The 15,804-nt window shown below is 47.2% G+C and overlaps 1 protein-coding gene across 1 annotated transcript; it reads left to right on the top strand.

The window, feature by feature from the left end:
* Nucleotides 1–1,439: 1,439 nt before the first annotated feature.
* Nucleotides 1,440–15,558, top strand: dtx4a (deltex 4, E3 ubiquitin ligase a; the record flags this gene model as incomplete). Its single annotated transcript, XM_080022949.1, has 8 exons — nt 1,440–1,647; nt 4,710–5,853; nt 12,422–12,483; nt 13,148–13,309; nt 13,425–13,486; nt 13,982–14,302; nt 14,409–14,498; nt 15,328–15,558. 8 exons carry the CDS (start codon nt 1,440–1,442, stop codon nt 15,556–15,558), a joined length of 2,280 nt encoding a protein of 759 aa, XP_079879075.1.
* Between the last annotated feature and the right edge of the window lie 246 nt (nt 15,559–15,804).

The following is a 15,804-nucleotide window of genomic DNA, read 5'->3' as shown; positions in this document are numbered from 1 at the left end:
GTGGGGTTTTTTGTTTTTGTTTTTGTTTTTGTTGTCCCCCCCCCCCCCTTCAAGAACGGCATCGCAGACCCGGGACGTTGTTTTTTGTTTGTTTTTTTTTGGTTTTCCAGATCGAGATGGATCGTCGCTAAAACAGTCAAATTGTGCCCCGCTCGGTCGGAGACGTCTTACCCGCACGTTTGGTAACTATCCGAGTAATTTGCGACCATGAATTAAAAAAAAATAAAAAAAATAAATAAAAATAAAAAGTAAAATCTCATCATCCGCGCTGGTCCATCCCCTTGAATATCACCAAACGATGCGTACCTTTTTAGTCGTATGTTCAATATATTTCAGCTTGTTTTTTGTTTTTTTTTAATGTAGAATTACTATATTATTATTATTATTATTATTATTAGCGTGTCACAGTAACCCACTTCACGGCCGCCGAGGCCGTGAGCGCCCGAATCGCCGCCTCTCTCACCCTAACTCGAACGCACCGGACGGACGCTTCCAGCAGACGTCACTTATCTGCATAGGGAGAGCGAGGAGAGGTTCGATTCGATTTTTCGGATTCTGTTCGTGACGAGTCACTGGGTATGAAAATAAATCATGTTTTTATATATTAAAAAAATAAATAAAAAGATTCGTTCGCTGTTCCGACCCTTTGTTCGTCGGGTCGGGTCAGGTCGGGTGCAACACGCGGGTGAGCTGAGGGAGGACCGGGAGTCGGAAGAGGAGTCGGCGGAGCTCCCGAGTTGCGAATGGAGCGCTCGCAAGAATGAGTCGGTGCTGTCAAAATGTTTTGCTGGCCGGCAGAAGGGAAAACCGTGGATTCCAGATGATCGATTCGCCGATTTCCCCCAGAAATACGTATTTTCTTTGTAGAGAAATACAATGCGTGGATGACTAAAATAATTGTCTTTACCACTACAATTGATTTTGGTGGAATCTGACATTCGGTCAGGCACATTAAATATGAAATACGCCAAATGCCTGGACCTCCTTCCCCCCCCCCCCTTGGACTAAAATTAAGTCCCCCCGCCATTATTTCCAGTTTGAGTCCCTCGGCCACTGTTATGCCGAAGTGATTCTCACTCCCGAATCACTTAAAATAGCCGTTCGCTGCGAACGATTCGTTCACCAAACTTGCACCGCCAAGGGAGTGGAACGCGGTGAACCTGCGAGGTTTTATGACTTGAAAAACAATGCCGGCCCGCCCTCGCTGTCGCGGCAAACGGACGGAGGCGCTTAACAGCAACATGGAAGGTACATTATCCGAACGGAGTCGCCGTAGAACAGGGGATCTCTTGCGCAAAATAGGCGACAACGTCTAAGCTCGGCAAAGTGTCCAAGATGGACGCGGCGCCGCGGCGAGGAGGAGACGGGGTGCGTTCGGGCGCCCTCGTTTTCCTCGCCACTCACGCCTTGTGTCTTTGTTTCGCAGCAGGAGGAGTAGGATGTTACTAGCGTCCGCGGTGGTGGTATGGGAATGGCTGAACGAGCACGGACGCTGGCGGCCCTACAGCCCGGCCGTCTCCCACCACATCGAGGCGGTCATCCGGAGCGACCCGCGGGGCGCTAGCGTGGTCCTCGGCCAGGTGGACCCCCGCCTCTCGCCCTACATCATCGACCTGCACTCCATGCACCAGTTCCGACAAGACACAGGTACAGGGATGGACGGGTTGTCATGGCTTCATCATCATCTGGCACCGCTGGGAAAATAACAAGCTATGTGCTTCGATACACAGATGGATATAGATCCTATAGTCATTACCGGAGGGGATGGAGATTTCAGCAGCTCACATCAAAACAATAGGCCATAATAATAAAAAACAACAATAAACATAGGAATGACGTTGTCAACATGCAGTAAGCCTAATAACTGACTACAAAAACAGGGGGGGGGGGTACAATACTGTATATAACAATGAACAACCAACCTCTGGATCAACAATACACAATGTCAAAAATCGAAAATTGTGCAAGTATTCGTATATTTATAGAATCAAATCTTAACATGTGCTGCCCGTACAGATTTTACATGAAATGATATAAAATGATGACAGCCAGAGGTGTAGCAAGGCCGGAGCCAGGGCTATTCAACTGGCGGCTGGGGGGGGGCCTCGTGTGGCCCGCCCATCAATGTAGATTGTCCCTTTAAAATACAAGAATAAGATAAATGAGCAATAAATGTATCACCCCCCCCCCCCCCCCCCAACCCCAACATGACATGTCGTCCAATAGAAAGCTGTAGCTGAGGAGCCCTGCCCTGAGCTCTAAACTGAATGGAAGGCCGGTCTACTTTCTATTTACAAGGCCCGATCATGATCATCTTATGACCATAATGGTTAAAAAAAAAAAAAGGTTTCGGTGGGTATTTTTTATTCTTCTTTGTCAACCGCTATGTATTTTATTTATTTATTTTTACTGCAGGGTTACAGTTCCACCGGTAGAGCTGCAGCTCACGATTATATTCATGATCGATTAATCTGTCGATTATTTTTCTCGGTTAATCGATTAGTTGTTTCGTCCAGAAAACGCAAAAAAAAAAAAAAATGTCCATCACGGTTTCCCAAAGCCTGGGGCCACGTCCTCGAACGGCTTGTTTGGTCCACAGCCCAAAGATATTCAGTCAGACTAAAAGAAAATATTCACATTCAAGAAGCTGCCATGAGAGAATTTGGAAATTTTCTCCTTTAAAAAAAGACTCAATGGTTAATCCATCATCAAAACAGTTGGCGAGTAATTTAATAGTTGGTGACTAATCGATTTATCGACTGATCGTTGCAGCTCTATCCACCGGGCAGCATTATTTTATCAGAGGCTGAAGTGTGCGCTGTCCTCTAAAAGTCCGTAGTCCATCATTTACACTAACACCTACATGACCCCACAGCGCTTTGTGTTGCTTCAGAGCCGTTGGCTATTATTATTCAATTAATTAATTAAGACAAAAACAGTTGGCTGTCAGTTACAGGTAGTGCCGGGCGACATTGACAAAATCAAATATCGTAATGTTATTTTGAGCCATACCGCAATGTTGATAATCGGACTAAGTATGCTCTTTACAAAAAGAGATGGATTCATGTGGAGAGGAGGTGGAAGGTTTGCGTTTACTTTATGTTTATTTATTTTTAATCAATAGTTCCATGTTGACAGTAAAGTAGGGACACGGGCATAAAAACATCCTTATTTTTAATGTTTTGTTTTGTCTCCACTTTAAATTTGATTGCACTGATTACACGCCACTTCATCATTCTGCTTTGAACTCTGATAAATGATCCGAGCCATGTTGGCATTCCCGCGGTAGGAGGTGTTTTTCACAAGCATTAACATTTGCATATACTGTATAAGGAGGCTCTCAAATCTTGGCGCTGTGAAATTGGGGTGAGTCAAATAATCATTCAGATTAACCGATTCCCTTTTTAATAATGAAATCATCGCCAGAGTGATGTATCGTTGACCAGAATCTATAACCTGACCAATTTATGATCAGCATTTACCATTGTTTTCGCCCTTATTTCATGAACATTTTACGGACTAGATGACTCGTTGGATTCATTAATCAAAACAATTGCAAAAATATGCAATTTTAATTATGAAAACCACAATGACGTTCAACAGCGCAGTTCCAAAGCATTTTTTGGCCTCTTCTCTAGGAGAGTTTCACAGCAGTGTCTGCATTGTTTCTGACAGTATTGAACTGAGAAACATTTTTTTAATTATGTGAATCAATGCGATAAATCTATTGACAAAGACAGGGATAGAAGGGGACACAATCTTCCTTTGAAAATTTTCAGAGTTTATCAAAGAGATTTTTGTTTCGGCACATTAGTCGGCGTTCGCTTCAGATTCCGAGATGAATGCCGTCCATTCTGGAGCAGCCTTTAAAATCACTTTGTGTCCCAAACACAGGATTTAGGTTTAGATTAAAAAAAAAAAAAGGGGGGGGGGGGGCGGGTTTTCATGAAGGCTCTCAGGAGTTGCACTGGACTCCCTGGGAAAGCAAACACTGTCGGCTTTAGGTCGGATCAAGGCCAACAGCCAATCGCAATTCAGAACGCAGTGTGCTGTTACTAGGGGCAACCTGTTTGCCTGTTTGCCCAAATTCTTAGCGAGCACACATAGACATGTTGAATTTGGGGATTGTAATCTGCTTGTACACACCAAATATCACTGTAGCCCCCCTGTCCAGCAAACATCCATCTTCCTCTTCACACTGTCGCCACGGAAGAATATTTCACAGAAGCAGCAGTTCTTCAGTAATTGCGAAGGAGACAGTTCTCCTGTCTTTAAATGTCACTGGATCAGCACATTAGCCGCAGGTTTTTAACAATGCATCATAATGCAGAGTCCTAATGTACTGTGTCAAGTCATAGAACAAATCCCAAAGTGATGTTGTTTAAATTAAGTTATGTTATATTATGCTATTTAGGGCTGGGAGTGATATTGATATGATATCTATATTGTGTTATGAGAGTAGATATCTGGGATTTTGATCATCGTATTATCACATTATAGTGAGATGTTCTTTTGCTGGTCTTGAAACCTGCATTATAGTAAACTGCCATTTTCCTTCAAAATGCCACAGACTGTCCTGGATGTTGTAACGCCTCTACATGCTTGGTCATAATATCGTCAAATTATCAATGTCAAGGTCATTCATCAAAAATACCATGATAATTGATTTTGCCGATATGGCCGCGCCCTAACACCTGCCCCTGTGCCAGGTACCCTTCGACCGGTACGACGCAGCTTCTACGACCCCACCTCGGCGCCGGGCCAGGGCTGGCTGTGGGAGTGGGAAAACGACGCGGGGAGCTGGACGGCCTACGACACTGAGGTGGGCATCGCCATCCAGGCAGCGCGCGACCGCCAGCAGCCCTGGCTGGACCTGGCGCCGCTGGGCTTCTGCTACCTCATTGACTTTCAAAGCATGACCCAGATCAACGGGCAGACGCAGCGCTGCCGACGCATCCAGCGACGCTCCGACTTGGCCTACCCGCTGGTTTCCGGGCCCTTGCCCAAATCCCACCACGCCTGGGGCCCCGCATCCACTCCGGGCTCTGGGGGACTGCTGGGCGTGGGCGTCTCCGGCGTGGGCATGGGGATGGGGATGAGCGGGAGCATCGGTGGGACCGGCAATGGGAGCGCCTACCCCAGCGGAGCGCTGCCCGCCTCAGCCATCACCTCCCTGGGGCAGCCGTGCGCCTGCCAGCAGTGCATGCTGGTGCTCAGTGTCAAGGCGGGCGCCATGTCTACAGCCCACACCCTGGGACGCAGGCTGCCCCCGAACAAGCCGCCCAGTCCCAAACTGGGGAGCTTCTTAGTCCCAGGAGGGTCTTACTCATTGACCCTCCCCCGCCCGCCAACACTATCGCGGTCGCTGTCCCCTCACAGGACGTCCATAGGCGGGGCCACCGGGGGCATGAGCATGGGGCCCGGGGCCCTTGGAGGCGGAGGCGGCGGGGGCTTCCCGCACTCCCTGTCTCTCCTTGGCTCGGCCACCGCCGCCCTCTCCCTCTCCTCCACGCGGCCCCCGCCTCCCCCCCTGCCCCCGCCTCCTCCGCCTCCCCCTCCGCCGTCCGCCGGCCTGTCGAACGTCGCCACGTCCCTCCCGACGCATCCCTCCACCTCCACCCTCTCTGTCCTCTCCGCTCCACCGACGGGTCCCGCGCCCACGCTTCCCCTCATCTCCACGGCCGCGTCCACCTGCGCGCCCTCGCCCTCGGCCCGCGTGCTGGGGCCCGTCTCGCCCCCCGGAGCGGCGGCGTGCCCGGCCCCGCTGCCGCCCCGCGCCAGTCTGGCGGGGCTGAGCCGGCCCGCCCTGCAGCGCATCGCCATGGCCCAGTCCCGAGCCCTGATCGCCTCCGGGTGAGTAGCCTGTCCTCACCTGGAAGGGTGCGTTTGTAGTGCGTCATGGATTCCTGGTTCAAGCAAACGGTTCATTTCCAACTGTCGCAATTTTGGTGCGATTCACACTTTGGTTTGAAGAACTTTTGCATTTGTTTCTTTGAATGGAAAAGGCACAAGAGCTGAGGCAAGGTAGCAGCTCATCGTTAGACCTGTCCATCCGTCCATCCATCCATCCATTCATTCATCAATTCAGCTGTTGACTTTTATTAACTCGGCCGAATTCATGATGGTAATTACTTATTCCATGGCTGTTAATTAAGTTAAACGTAGTCATCTACAGCATCAAATAGAAAGACTTGCATAGGATATTTGGTGAAATATGAACTGTCCTGAAAGCTATGGAGGTGGAGCTCACCGGGAGCAAGTGGAGGGAGTTCCATGTTCTCGTCTTCTCGTAACGCACAAACAAAAGTGACAAACACTAAGTGCTAGAATAAGTGTCCTACTTAAATTCCGTGTCTGGGCCTCAGAAGAGAGGCACAAGGAGAATGTTTTCTTGTAAATAAGCAGGATCTGCGGGGTTTAAGATCTATTTAAACCCAGATTTAGCCTATTTATATTCCTCTTTTTTCTTTTGATCCAGATTGCTCTTTGAAGTCGGATGTGAAAGTCGTCGTCTTACCAGTCGCAGACGGGGCCGTAGTATCGAGCACAGCCGTTGCGCTGTTGCCGGCTCAAAAAACACAGATTTCAAATTTTAACTATATTGCCACATGACCATTCGGCATAATCCGATTTTAACTTTTGGATGTGTCAGCAAGCTTCGACATGGAATATTTTCCCTGTGCAGGAAGTTTTGGTGTAAAAACCAGGCTCTGCTTCTAGAGCCAGGTCTCTCAAATCTCTAATGATTCATGCTGAGGCCACTGAGACCCAACGAGACGCTAATTTCACCTTTTGTTGCTGTCATCCTCTGTGCTCCATGTAAAACCATTGGACGGCGTCACTGCTCATTAGTATTCATCAAGTCTTTGTTTGTGACAAAGTCTGTCGGAGCTCCATGGGAAAACAAGTGCAACACAATCGTATCTAATGGGCCACGTTCTCACAAGTGTGAAAGACATTTCTGTGGATCCATTCATCGGGGGTGGAGGGAGTGGAGGGGGTGGAGGAACAGCACATTGGTCTCCCTGTGCTCGTACCTCCACCCTCCACCTCCGTGTCCCACAGCTCCCCCGACCCCTGTTCCCAGGCTTTGCTCATTTGTGTGTGTGTGTGTGTGTGTGTGTGTGTGTGTGTGTGTGTGTGTGTGTGTGTGTGTGTGTGTGTGTGTGTGTGTGTGTGTGTGTGTGTGTGTGTGTGTGTGTGTGTGTGTGTGTGTGTGTGTGTGGTAACCGTGGCAACTGTTATGGGCCCGTCTGAGGCCTAGTTCTCATTTGTAAAACAATGCTGAGAGACAGACCTGTGTGTGTTTTAACACCACTTTCACGTGTCACAGTGGACACAACAGCCATGAAATTTTTTTATTTATAATTAATGTTTATTTGTTGTTGTTATCGTGTGTGTGTGTGTGTGTGTGTGTGTGTGTGTGTGTGTGTGTGTGTGTGTGTGTGTGTGTGTGTGTGTGTGTGTGTGTGTGTGTGTGTGTGTGTGTGTGTGTGTGTGTGTGCGCGCGCGCGCGCGCAACAGTGTTACTGTATTTCTTTACATTTGTGTTTTTTTATAAGTCTGATTAGTATGTCTTAAGTAATTTTTTTAATCTTCAGCTGCTTTTTTTATTATCATTATTTTACTTCTGACAGGGTTCTTACCAGGTTCTCGACCTGCTTGAATTTAGTCCTTGGAAATTGAAGTTCTAAAATACCTTGAAAATAGCCCCTTTTGTGCTAAAGTGCTTGAAAAGTCCTTGATAGATGACAATGAGATGTAGAGATAGATACAGTATAATAAATATGCTGATGTAAATAAAAGACCATGAGATTAACATTATATTATGTTTCGACTCACAAAATCACATCGGTGATCTTTTTATATTTGTTTTGCGTGAAGTCCCTGAAAATGGAAAAAATTGCGCTTCAGAGAGTACTTTCAATTTGTAATGGCAGAATGAAGGCCGTAGTGGTTTTGTTAATCGTTACTCTGAATCGACCCGCGTCTTTAGGAACAGGGGTTTAACTTTAAAAGGATCTTCTCGATACACTCGGTACGTGTTTCAACTACATCGTCCAACTCCAGAGGGGGGTGTGTGTGTGTGTGTGTGTGTGTGTCCGCCTGCCCGTATCTAGCATGTTAGTGGTGGTGGTGTAAAGCGCCATATGCCGCGGCTCGTGTGATTCCCTCATCCGCCCGTCCAGATGGAGCCCGCCGTAATGCCGCCAGATTAGCCCGGATCAAAACAAACGTGACTAATTGACGCTCCTGTCCGACACTCAACCCCCTACGCCAACCTTCCTTTCTCTTCGGCCCTCCCTCCTCAACACTCGCCGACCATGAATGAAAACCCCTTGGATTAACCTGAATTCAGGGAATAGCGTTTGGTTGCAGCAAGCCACTTCCTGTGCGTAATCCTCTGCTTGGACCTCGGCATGTTCACCACATCACGGCGCTGGATCGCTGGGACGGTGTGCTCCGCTGTTGGAGAAACGCGCCTAACTTGTTCAACGCGGTTCATCGTGTGTGGACGTGAGGGACTCGACGTTTCTTGACTAATTGGGCTGCGTTCCCGAGTGCCACTCAAAGGCAGAGCATTTGTTTACCGAGACAGGGAGAAGGGAGAATGTTTCTGGAGCTGAAAATACTGCATTTAAAAGCCACCCAGTGATAGAAATCGCAAAACTATTGTTTTTAGTGGGCACCGATTCCATATGCGGATAAGGGCGAGGCCAGCACAAATCTGATCACTTATAAATGATCACAGGTTTCCTGCTGTAATCAATAAAAAGTGTATAAATACTTAATGAATATTCATGTTAGTTACGAGTGTAGCTGCCTGTAATTGGAATTCCATGTAATCCAAATAGTCGTCCTAATCAATAAAAACAGTAGCAACAACAACAAAAAATTAAAAAAATCTTCAGTCATAATAAAAACGGCTAAATGAAAGCTTACTAGTTGTTAAAGAGAAAAAAAAATTGTGTCCCCATCGTGAGATACTCGACATTACACTATCGGTGTTATTGGGATGAATGAATGAATGACGTCATTATCTTTAACTGCCTTCAGCGATTCCGTTAAGACGCATGAGCGCGATAACCTAAATATGACGTCTAAATATGTCCGCGGGTCCCGGTCAGATGATCCGTCCGGCTCACCTCCTCAGCTCTGCTGCGGGAGTAGGAAACCCCTGCTCTGACGTCGCTCGCGGTTATAATCCTAGCTAAGTGAAATCCTCGGCGTGTGACACTAGTTGTGGCGGCCCGGCCTGCCGCCATATTTTATATTGGGCCTAGTAGCACAATATACGATCTCAATCTCAAACACATCTGGGCGTGGGAGTTGGTTTGGGCGGTTTTGATTGTTTTGATTGAAGGCAAAACAATAGAAAATGTTTTCTATTGGCTTTAAATGAGAGCCGCTAGAACTCACCATTCAGAAATTGATCAAAAACTAACGACCGACATTGTAACTGTGGCAGTTCCGCCTGCCACACGCCACCCGAGTGGCTTTTTTCCTCAGACACAGGCGAAGCGGTTGAAACGTACGAGTTTATTACAGAGAGTGGGCAAGATGGAACAAGCCTGGAAAACATATCATGACATATCGTGTGTGTGTGTGTGTGTGTGTGTGTGTGTGTGTGTGTGTGTGTGTGTGTGTGTGTGTGTGTGTGTGTGTGTGTGTGTGTGTGTGTGTGTGTGTGTGTGTGTGTGTGTGTGTGTGTGTGTAAGTAACCCGCACTCATTAATTGCTCTGACGACCAACAGGCGTACAGCCACCTCCGAGTCCCGGGCCCAATTAACTAGACCGAAGACAGGTGTTGCTGCTGAAATCACACCACCACCACAGTAACGTTCACCATAAGGTTGATGAGCTCATCAGCAGTGAGGGTTATTTTGACCTAAAAAATATATTTTTATCTGTTTTAATCGGTTTGGTGATGGATATGGAATAGGATCAACGATGAAGCCGTTCCAAATATGCCGCCGCATCAGCCCCTGCGGGCAGGGCCGGCCCCTGGCATAAGCACTCTATGTGGTTGTTTAGGGCCACAACTGCAAGGGGGAACACCAAGAGTGTGAGACTATGTGTTACTCGCTCCTCTCTGCCTCCGCCACGGTAATGAAGCGGCACTGTGGGTAACGTTGTGTGTTTTTATTTGGGTTAAAAATAGTGTTAGGTGTATTTTTATCTTCCTCCGCCATGAATGAAACAACTTAACCCCACCCCATCGCTCCGCCGGAACTGCCTGCAGGTGTGATCGTCACGCCTTAATTGGAATATGTGCGGTGGTGTGGCGGCCTTATGGCGGCCGCTCGGTGTGACGCGGTAGCGGCCAGGTAATCCACCCTGTGACGTGAGGTTAGTCAACAGATGGAAACAGGTGGATTAGCCCTATAAGAGGAGGTGGAGAGGCAGCGGACGGCCACCACACAGAGACGCCAAGTGACACAGGGCTCCAGGATCAGAGAGAAGGAAGGAAGTTCGGAAGGAAGGAGGAATTAAATCCTTTATTTTTAAGCACTCTGGAATAATATCTAATACTTCCGTGGTGCTCGTTTTTCACTCGGAAAGATGACCATCATCAAATCCGGCCGACCGTAAGTATTGTTTAAGGTATTAAATTAAATTCAGGAACGAGAACAAGCCATTCCTTTCTGACCTGAATACAAACCAAGGAAGAGAGGAAAAAGTAGCAACTAATAATGCAATGCTATTATTATTATTATTATTATTATTATTATTATTATTATTATAGTAGAGCTACAGTAATAGATTGACAGATACTTTATTCGTCCCCAAAGGGAGATTGCAGTGGTCTCAGCAGCTCACATCCAAACATTAAGCAAAATAATAGTAAAGCAATACGGTACAAATAAAATTATGAAAACCAAAATGGTAATGTATGGAAAAAATTGGAAGATATACAATATACGAGTAACAGTTGCCGTAAACAATCAGATATGGAGTTGTACACTAACACTTGTGCTAAACAACAAAATATAACTTTAAAAAACAGTAATAGTAATTATAATAATAATAATCCACCTCCAGCTTCCACCGTGTTCCACTGTTTGTCGTTCTCATGTTTTTCACACTGTTTTATCATAATTCACTCAGCTGACTTGGGGAGGCCATTTGTTCTTTTTTTATTAATCAAGATAAGATAACACTTTATCAATCTCTGGAGGCGTTACAACAGCAGCAGCAAAAAAAAAAAAAAGACGCGCAAGACGAGAAAGAGATAAGAATTGAACCATATGTACACTACAGATCCATCGACACAAGTTTAACATGTAGTAGCATGATCCTAACTTACTGTCACTAGGTGGCAGCTGCAAACATATCCCTTTAAACTCGGCTTTTAATTAACTATAGTCATAATAAGGGGTCGTTTCAGAATTTTTTTAAAAGCTTATTTTATTTATTTAGATTTTATTTATTTTACATTTTGCTTGATGCGCATCCTATGTTTTTCTCTTTTTATAATCTTTTAATGATTCATTTTGTGCACGTGGTCCTTCACCGCACTTTTTTTAAACAAATACATTTTTATTTTTAATTGTTACATCGCCTGTGTAAATTGTGCCATACAAATAAAGTTATTATATATTATACTATATATTACAGTTATATACTGTATACTGTTTATTATAGTTCCGCCTGCCACACGCCACCCAAGTGGCCTTTCAGACCCACAGAGACACGATGGGGTTGAAATGTACCAGTTTATTATAGAGTGGGCAAGATGGGAAACATGTCATGACAAGGGGTGTGTGTGTGTGTGTGTGTGTGTGTGTGTGTGTGTGTGTGTGTGTGTGTGTGTGTGTGTGTGTGTGTGTGTGTGTGTGTGTGTGTGTGTGTGTGTGTGTGTGTGTGTGTGTGTCATTCAACCAGCGCTCGTTGATTGCTCTGACAGGCGTACAGGTGTACAGGCACCCCTGATCCTGGGCCCAATTAACTTGACCCGAGGCAGGTGTGGCTGCTTAAATCACACCACTCCCACACCGCGGTAATGTTCACCATAAGTTGGATCAGCTCATTGGCAGTGATATTTATTTCGACTTTTTTTTTTAATCTGGGAACTCCAGCCAAAAAAAACCAACAAACTATGAGTTGACAAGGTCCCAGCTGCTCCCGTGCTGTCGTACAACTCCACGTCCTGTTCCCAAAAAACCCGTGAGGACACTTCATCCCGGCAGTGTGTCAGGGCGTTGAGGCTGGAACCGCATGACTCTACGAAAGCTCCTTAACCTGTTTACACGGAGCGAACCCCGGGCGACAGGTGCCGCCTCATCCGCCGTCCACCTGCCGTCCACGGCTTACTCGGCACGTTTCAAGGAACCTATTTGTGGGATGGCGCGACCGGAGGCTAATTGTGCTAATGGTGTCTCTTTTTTTTTTTGTTTTTTTTTTCACCGCCTCCTCTCAGAGTACCAACGGTTCCAGTGAAGAACCTGAATGGATCCAGCCCCGTGCACCCTGCGCTGGCGGGTAAGAAGAGCCCCGCACTCCAACTTAATACTTCATGGAATTGTCACCTTTACTGTAATACTTCATGGAATTAGTCACCTTTACCGCTCGCAATTGTATAATTATAGTATAAAACATTTTCTGGGATGAATCAGAATCAAAATCACACTCGGAATAGACTAGGAATTTGTTCTGGTGAGGTTTGTTGCGTTGCACTGCAGACCATTAGTATTCAAAAAGTAAAGTATTCATTAGTAAAGACAAAAATTTGAGAATAAAAATTAACAATAAATTTGATTAGAAAGTTTAGTACTTTCTAGTGTATATACAAAGTACACAAAATACAAGTACAGTTTATAGTTGAGTTGTTTTGTTTTCCTTAAAATGTACGTTATTCAGTTTAAATAGCTTTATTCATGTATTACTGGCAAAAACACGCATCAAGACCACATTACGCAACAATAGATTGAGAATTATAAAATACAAAAAACTTAACGAGAGGGATCCCTTTTTGATCAGGCTTGTGATTTATTTAAAAAGCCGTCTTTTCAGTAACACAAGTTCCTCTAAAACACAGATTCGATTCCCGAGAGAAATAAATAATGCGTACGTTTTCCAATAAACCGCGCTGTCTGCGCTGCCCCATTAAATGTGCTCAACACCGCGCCCCGCTGGCTGTCCCTAGGTATTACAGGCATCCTGATGAGCGCGGCGGGACTTCCCGTCTGCCTGACGAGGCCCCCCAAACTGGTGCTGCACCCGCCTCCCGTCAGCAAGAGCGACATCAAGCCCGTGCCGGGCCTGGGCCACTGCTGCCGCAAGACAACCAAGAAGCAGGCTCGCAAAGGTGCGTCCAGGCCGCGACCGCCAGCAGCGATTGAAGCCGGCGGGGTCTGTTAACCGTGAGCGGTCGTTCGGTTGCTTCTGTCTTTCTCTTCATCTGTTTGCTCCCTCTCTCCCAGGCAAGACCCCCGAGGAGGTGGTGAAACGGTACCTGCAGAAGGTTCGCAACCCGCCTGAGGAGGTAAGTCTCACTTCCCATTGTGTGGAGGGAGGGCCGCGATGTTATTGGCAGCTCTGAGATTCGTTGTCTAGGACGGTGGTTCTCAACCTTTTTGATATCAAGGAGGGCCCTCAATTTGATGAGCGTTGGACGCCGTTTGATAAGAGTGTGTCTCCGGGTACCAAACCCGAGGAGATTTTTATTGTTAAGATATCATTTAGTCCAGACTTCCATACCTGTCTATACCGTAGTTGGGGAAATAATACTGAAACTAGCACCAAAACACTCATTCTTGTACATTCTTAAAAAAATATATATATAAAATAACAGTGAAGTTGAACTATTAATCATTATGCTGGGGACCGCCCGAAACCTCCTGAAGGACCCCTTGTTGGGAATGCAGAAAAATTATCTAGAATGCAGAAAAATAAAAATATCAATATAAAGGTACATGAAGGTAAAAAAAAATATATATATATATTTTATTCATCTTACTTTCCACTTTGACCCCCACAGGACTGCACCATCTGCATGGAGGCCCTGGCGGGGCCGTCGGGCTACAAGGGCCCCGGCGTGGGCGGCATCTCCCGTGCCGAGTCGGTGGGCCGCCTGGCACAGTGCGGCCACCAGTACCACCTCCAGTGCCTGGTCGCCATGTACAACAACGGCAACAAGGACGGCAGCCTGCAGTGCCCCACCTGCAAGACCATCTACGGCGTCAAGACGGGCAACCAGCCGCCCGGCAAGATGGAGTACCACGTCATCCCCCACTCGCTGCCCGGCCACCCCGACTGCAAGACCATCCGCATCATCTACAACATCCCGCCTGGCATCCAGGTGACACCGGCCGCCTCCGGCTCCCACGTATCGCTCAGCTGGTTAATCAGTTTTGGGATCTGGATCGTAACCGCGAGCCCTGTCCTCTCTCTCCCTCCCTCCTCAGGGCACGGAGCATCCCAACCCAGGGAAACCCTTCACCGCCCGCGGGTTCCCCAGACATTGCTACCTCCCCGACAGCGAGAAGGGACGCAAGGTAAATTAACACGTCGACCCCGACGTCACACAGAACGCTCCCCGTACTGTTTTTGATAGACCGACGGGGGCATTCCTTGACATTTTTTTTGTGCTTTAAGAGGTCGTGTGGGGGTCATTTTTCTCCAGGGTTGGTCTGGTTGGATTTGACTGGAGGCGGGGAAATCCAAGCTCTATTATAACACATGGTAGACAGTGTATAAATGGATGGAAGATACTTGTAGGGGGGTTTTTTTGTTTGTTTGTTTGTTTGTTTTTTCCCCACCTTTCGCCAGTTCTCTTCACATTTTCACGACTTCAGGGGAGCGTAGGGGAAACATAGGCAACCTCTGGAAAATCAATCAAGTTGTCCACGCTTGTTTGACTTTAATCTCAGAATTCTGATCTTATTTGCAGAATACTGACTTTCTCCGACTTGTGATTTAAAAAATAAAAAAAAAGAATTAGAATCCTTGAATTAAAGAAATGCACGCTGGGGTCAGACACTCCTGCCGATGCCCCCTGAGCAAGGCATCGGTCAAGAACCTACAGTTAAAGTTGCTCCCCGAGTGCCGCTGCGTGGCAGCCCACTGCTCACACGTCATGGATGGCTCAAATGCTGATAAATGATTCTTCCCCAGAGGGGTTAACAAAGTGCGCAAAATAATTCAAATTTCAAACGGCCCCAATCCTCTCAACGCTCTTGACATGACGTCAAGACACTTTTGCCCAAAGCAACTTAATGATACACAATAAGTACGTTCTCAAGGAACAAGTGTCATGAGTAGATTCTTCCTCGGTCTTCGGCGAATCTCGACCGGCGTGTTTTCGTCTCCCTCCCCCCTCTCCAGGTCCTGCGGCTGCTGCTGGTGGCGTGGGACCGCCGGCTCATCTTCTCGGTGGGCACGTCCAGCACCACCGGCGAGTCGGACACCGTCATCTGGAACGAGGTGCACCACAAGACGGAGTTTGGCTCCAACCTGACGGGCCACGGCTACCCCGACCCGGGCCACCTGGACAACGTCCTGGAGGAGCTGAAGGCCCAGGGCATCACCGAGGAGGAGTGTCTGCCCAGAGACTGAGGCGGCGCCGCGGCCAATCGGAGCAGAACGGCGCGCGCGCGCGCGCGCACACACACACACACCCACACGGGGAGGGGGAGGGGGAGGGCGGAGCCTAGGCCGCGGAGCCAATCGGAGACCGACTGACTTGCATGGGCAAAGTCTGTAAAGCGATTAATGATTCCCAAAGACAAACGGGAATTATTTTCGGCAGCGGAAATTCCTCAAACCTAGAGGGAAGAGAAACATTGTCGTGAAAAAACAAAA

Source organism: Zeus faber, assembly GCF_960531495.2.
Source record: "Zeus faber genome assembly, chromosome: 22".
NCBI lineage: Eukaryota > Metazoa > Chordata > Actinopteri > Zeiformes > Zeidae > Zeus > Zeus faber.
Note: the sequence above shows the minus strand (reverse complement) of the source record. Positions and strands in the feature narration are given on the sequence as shown.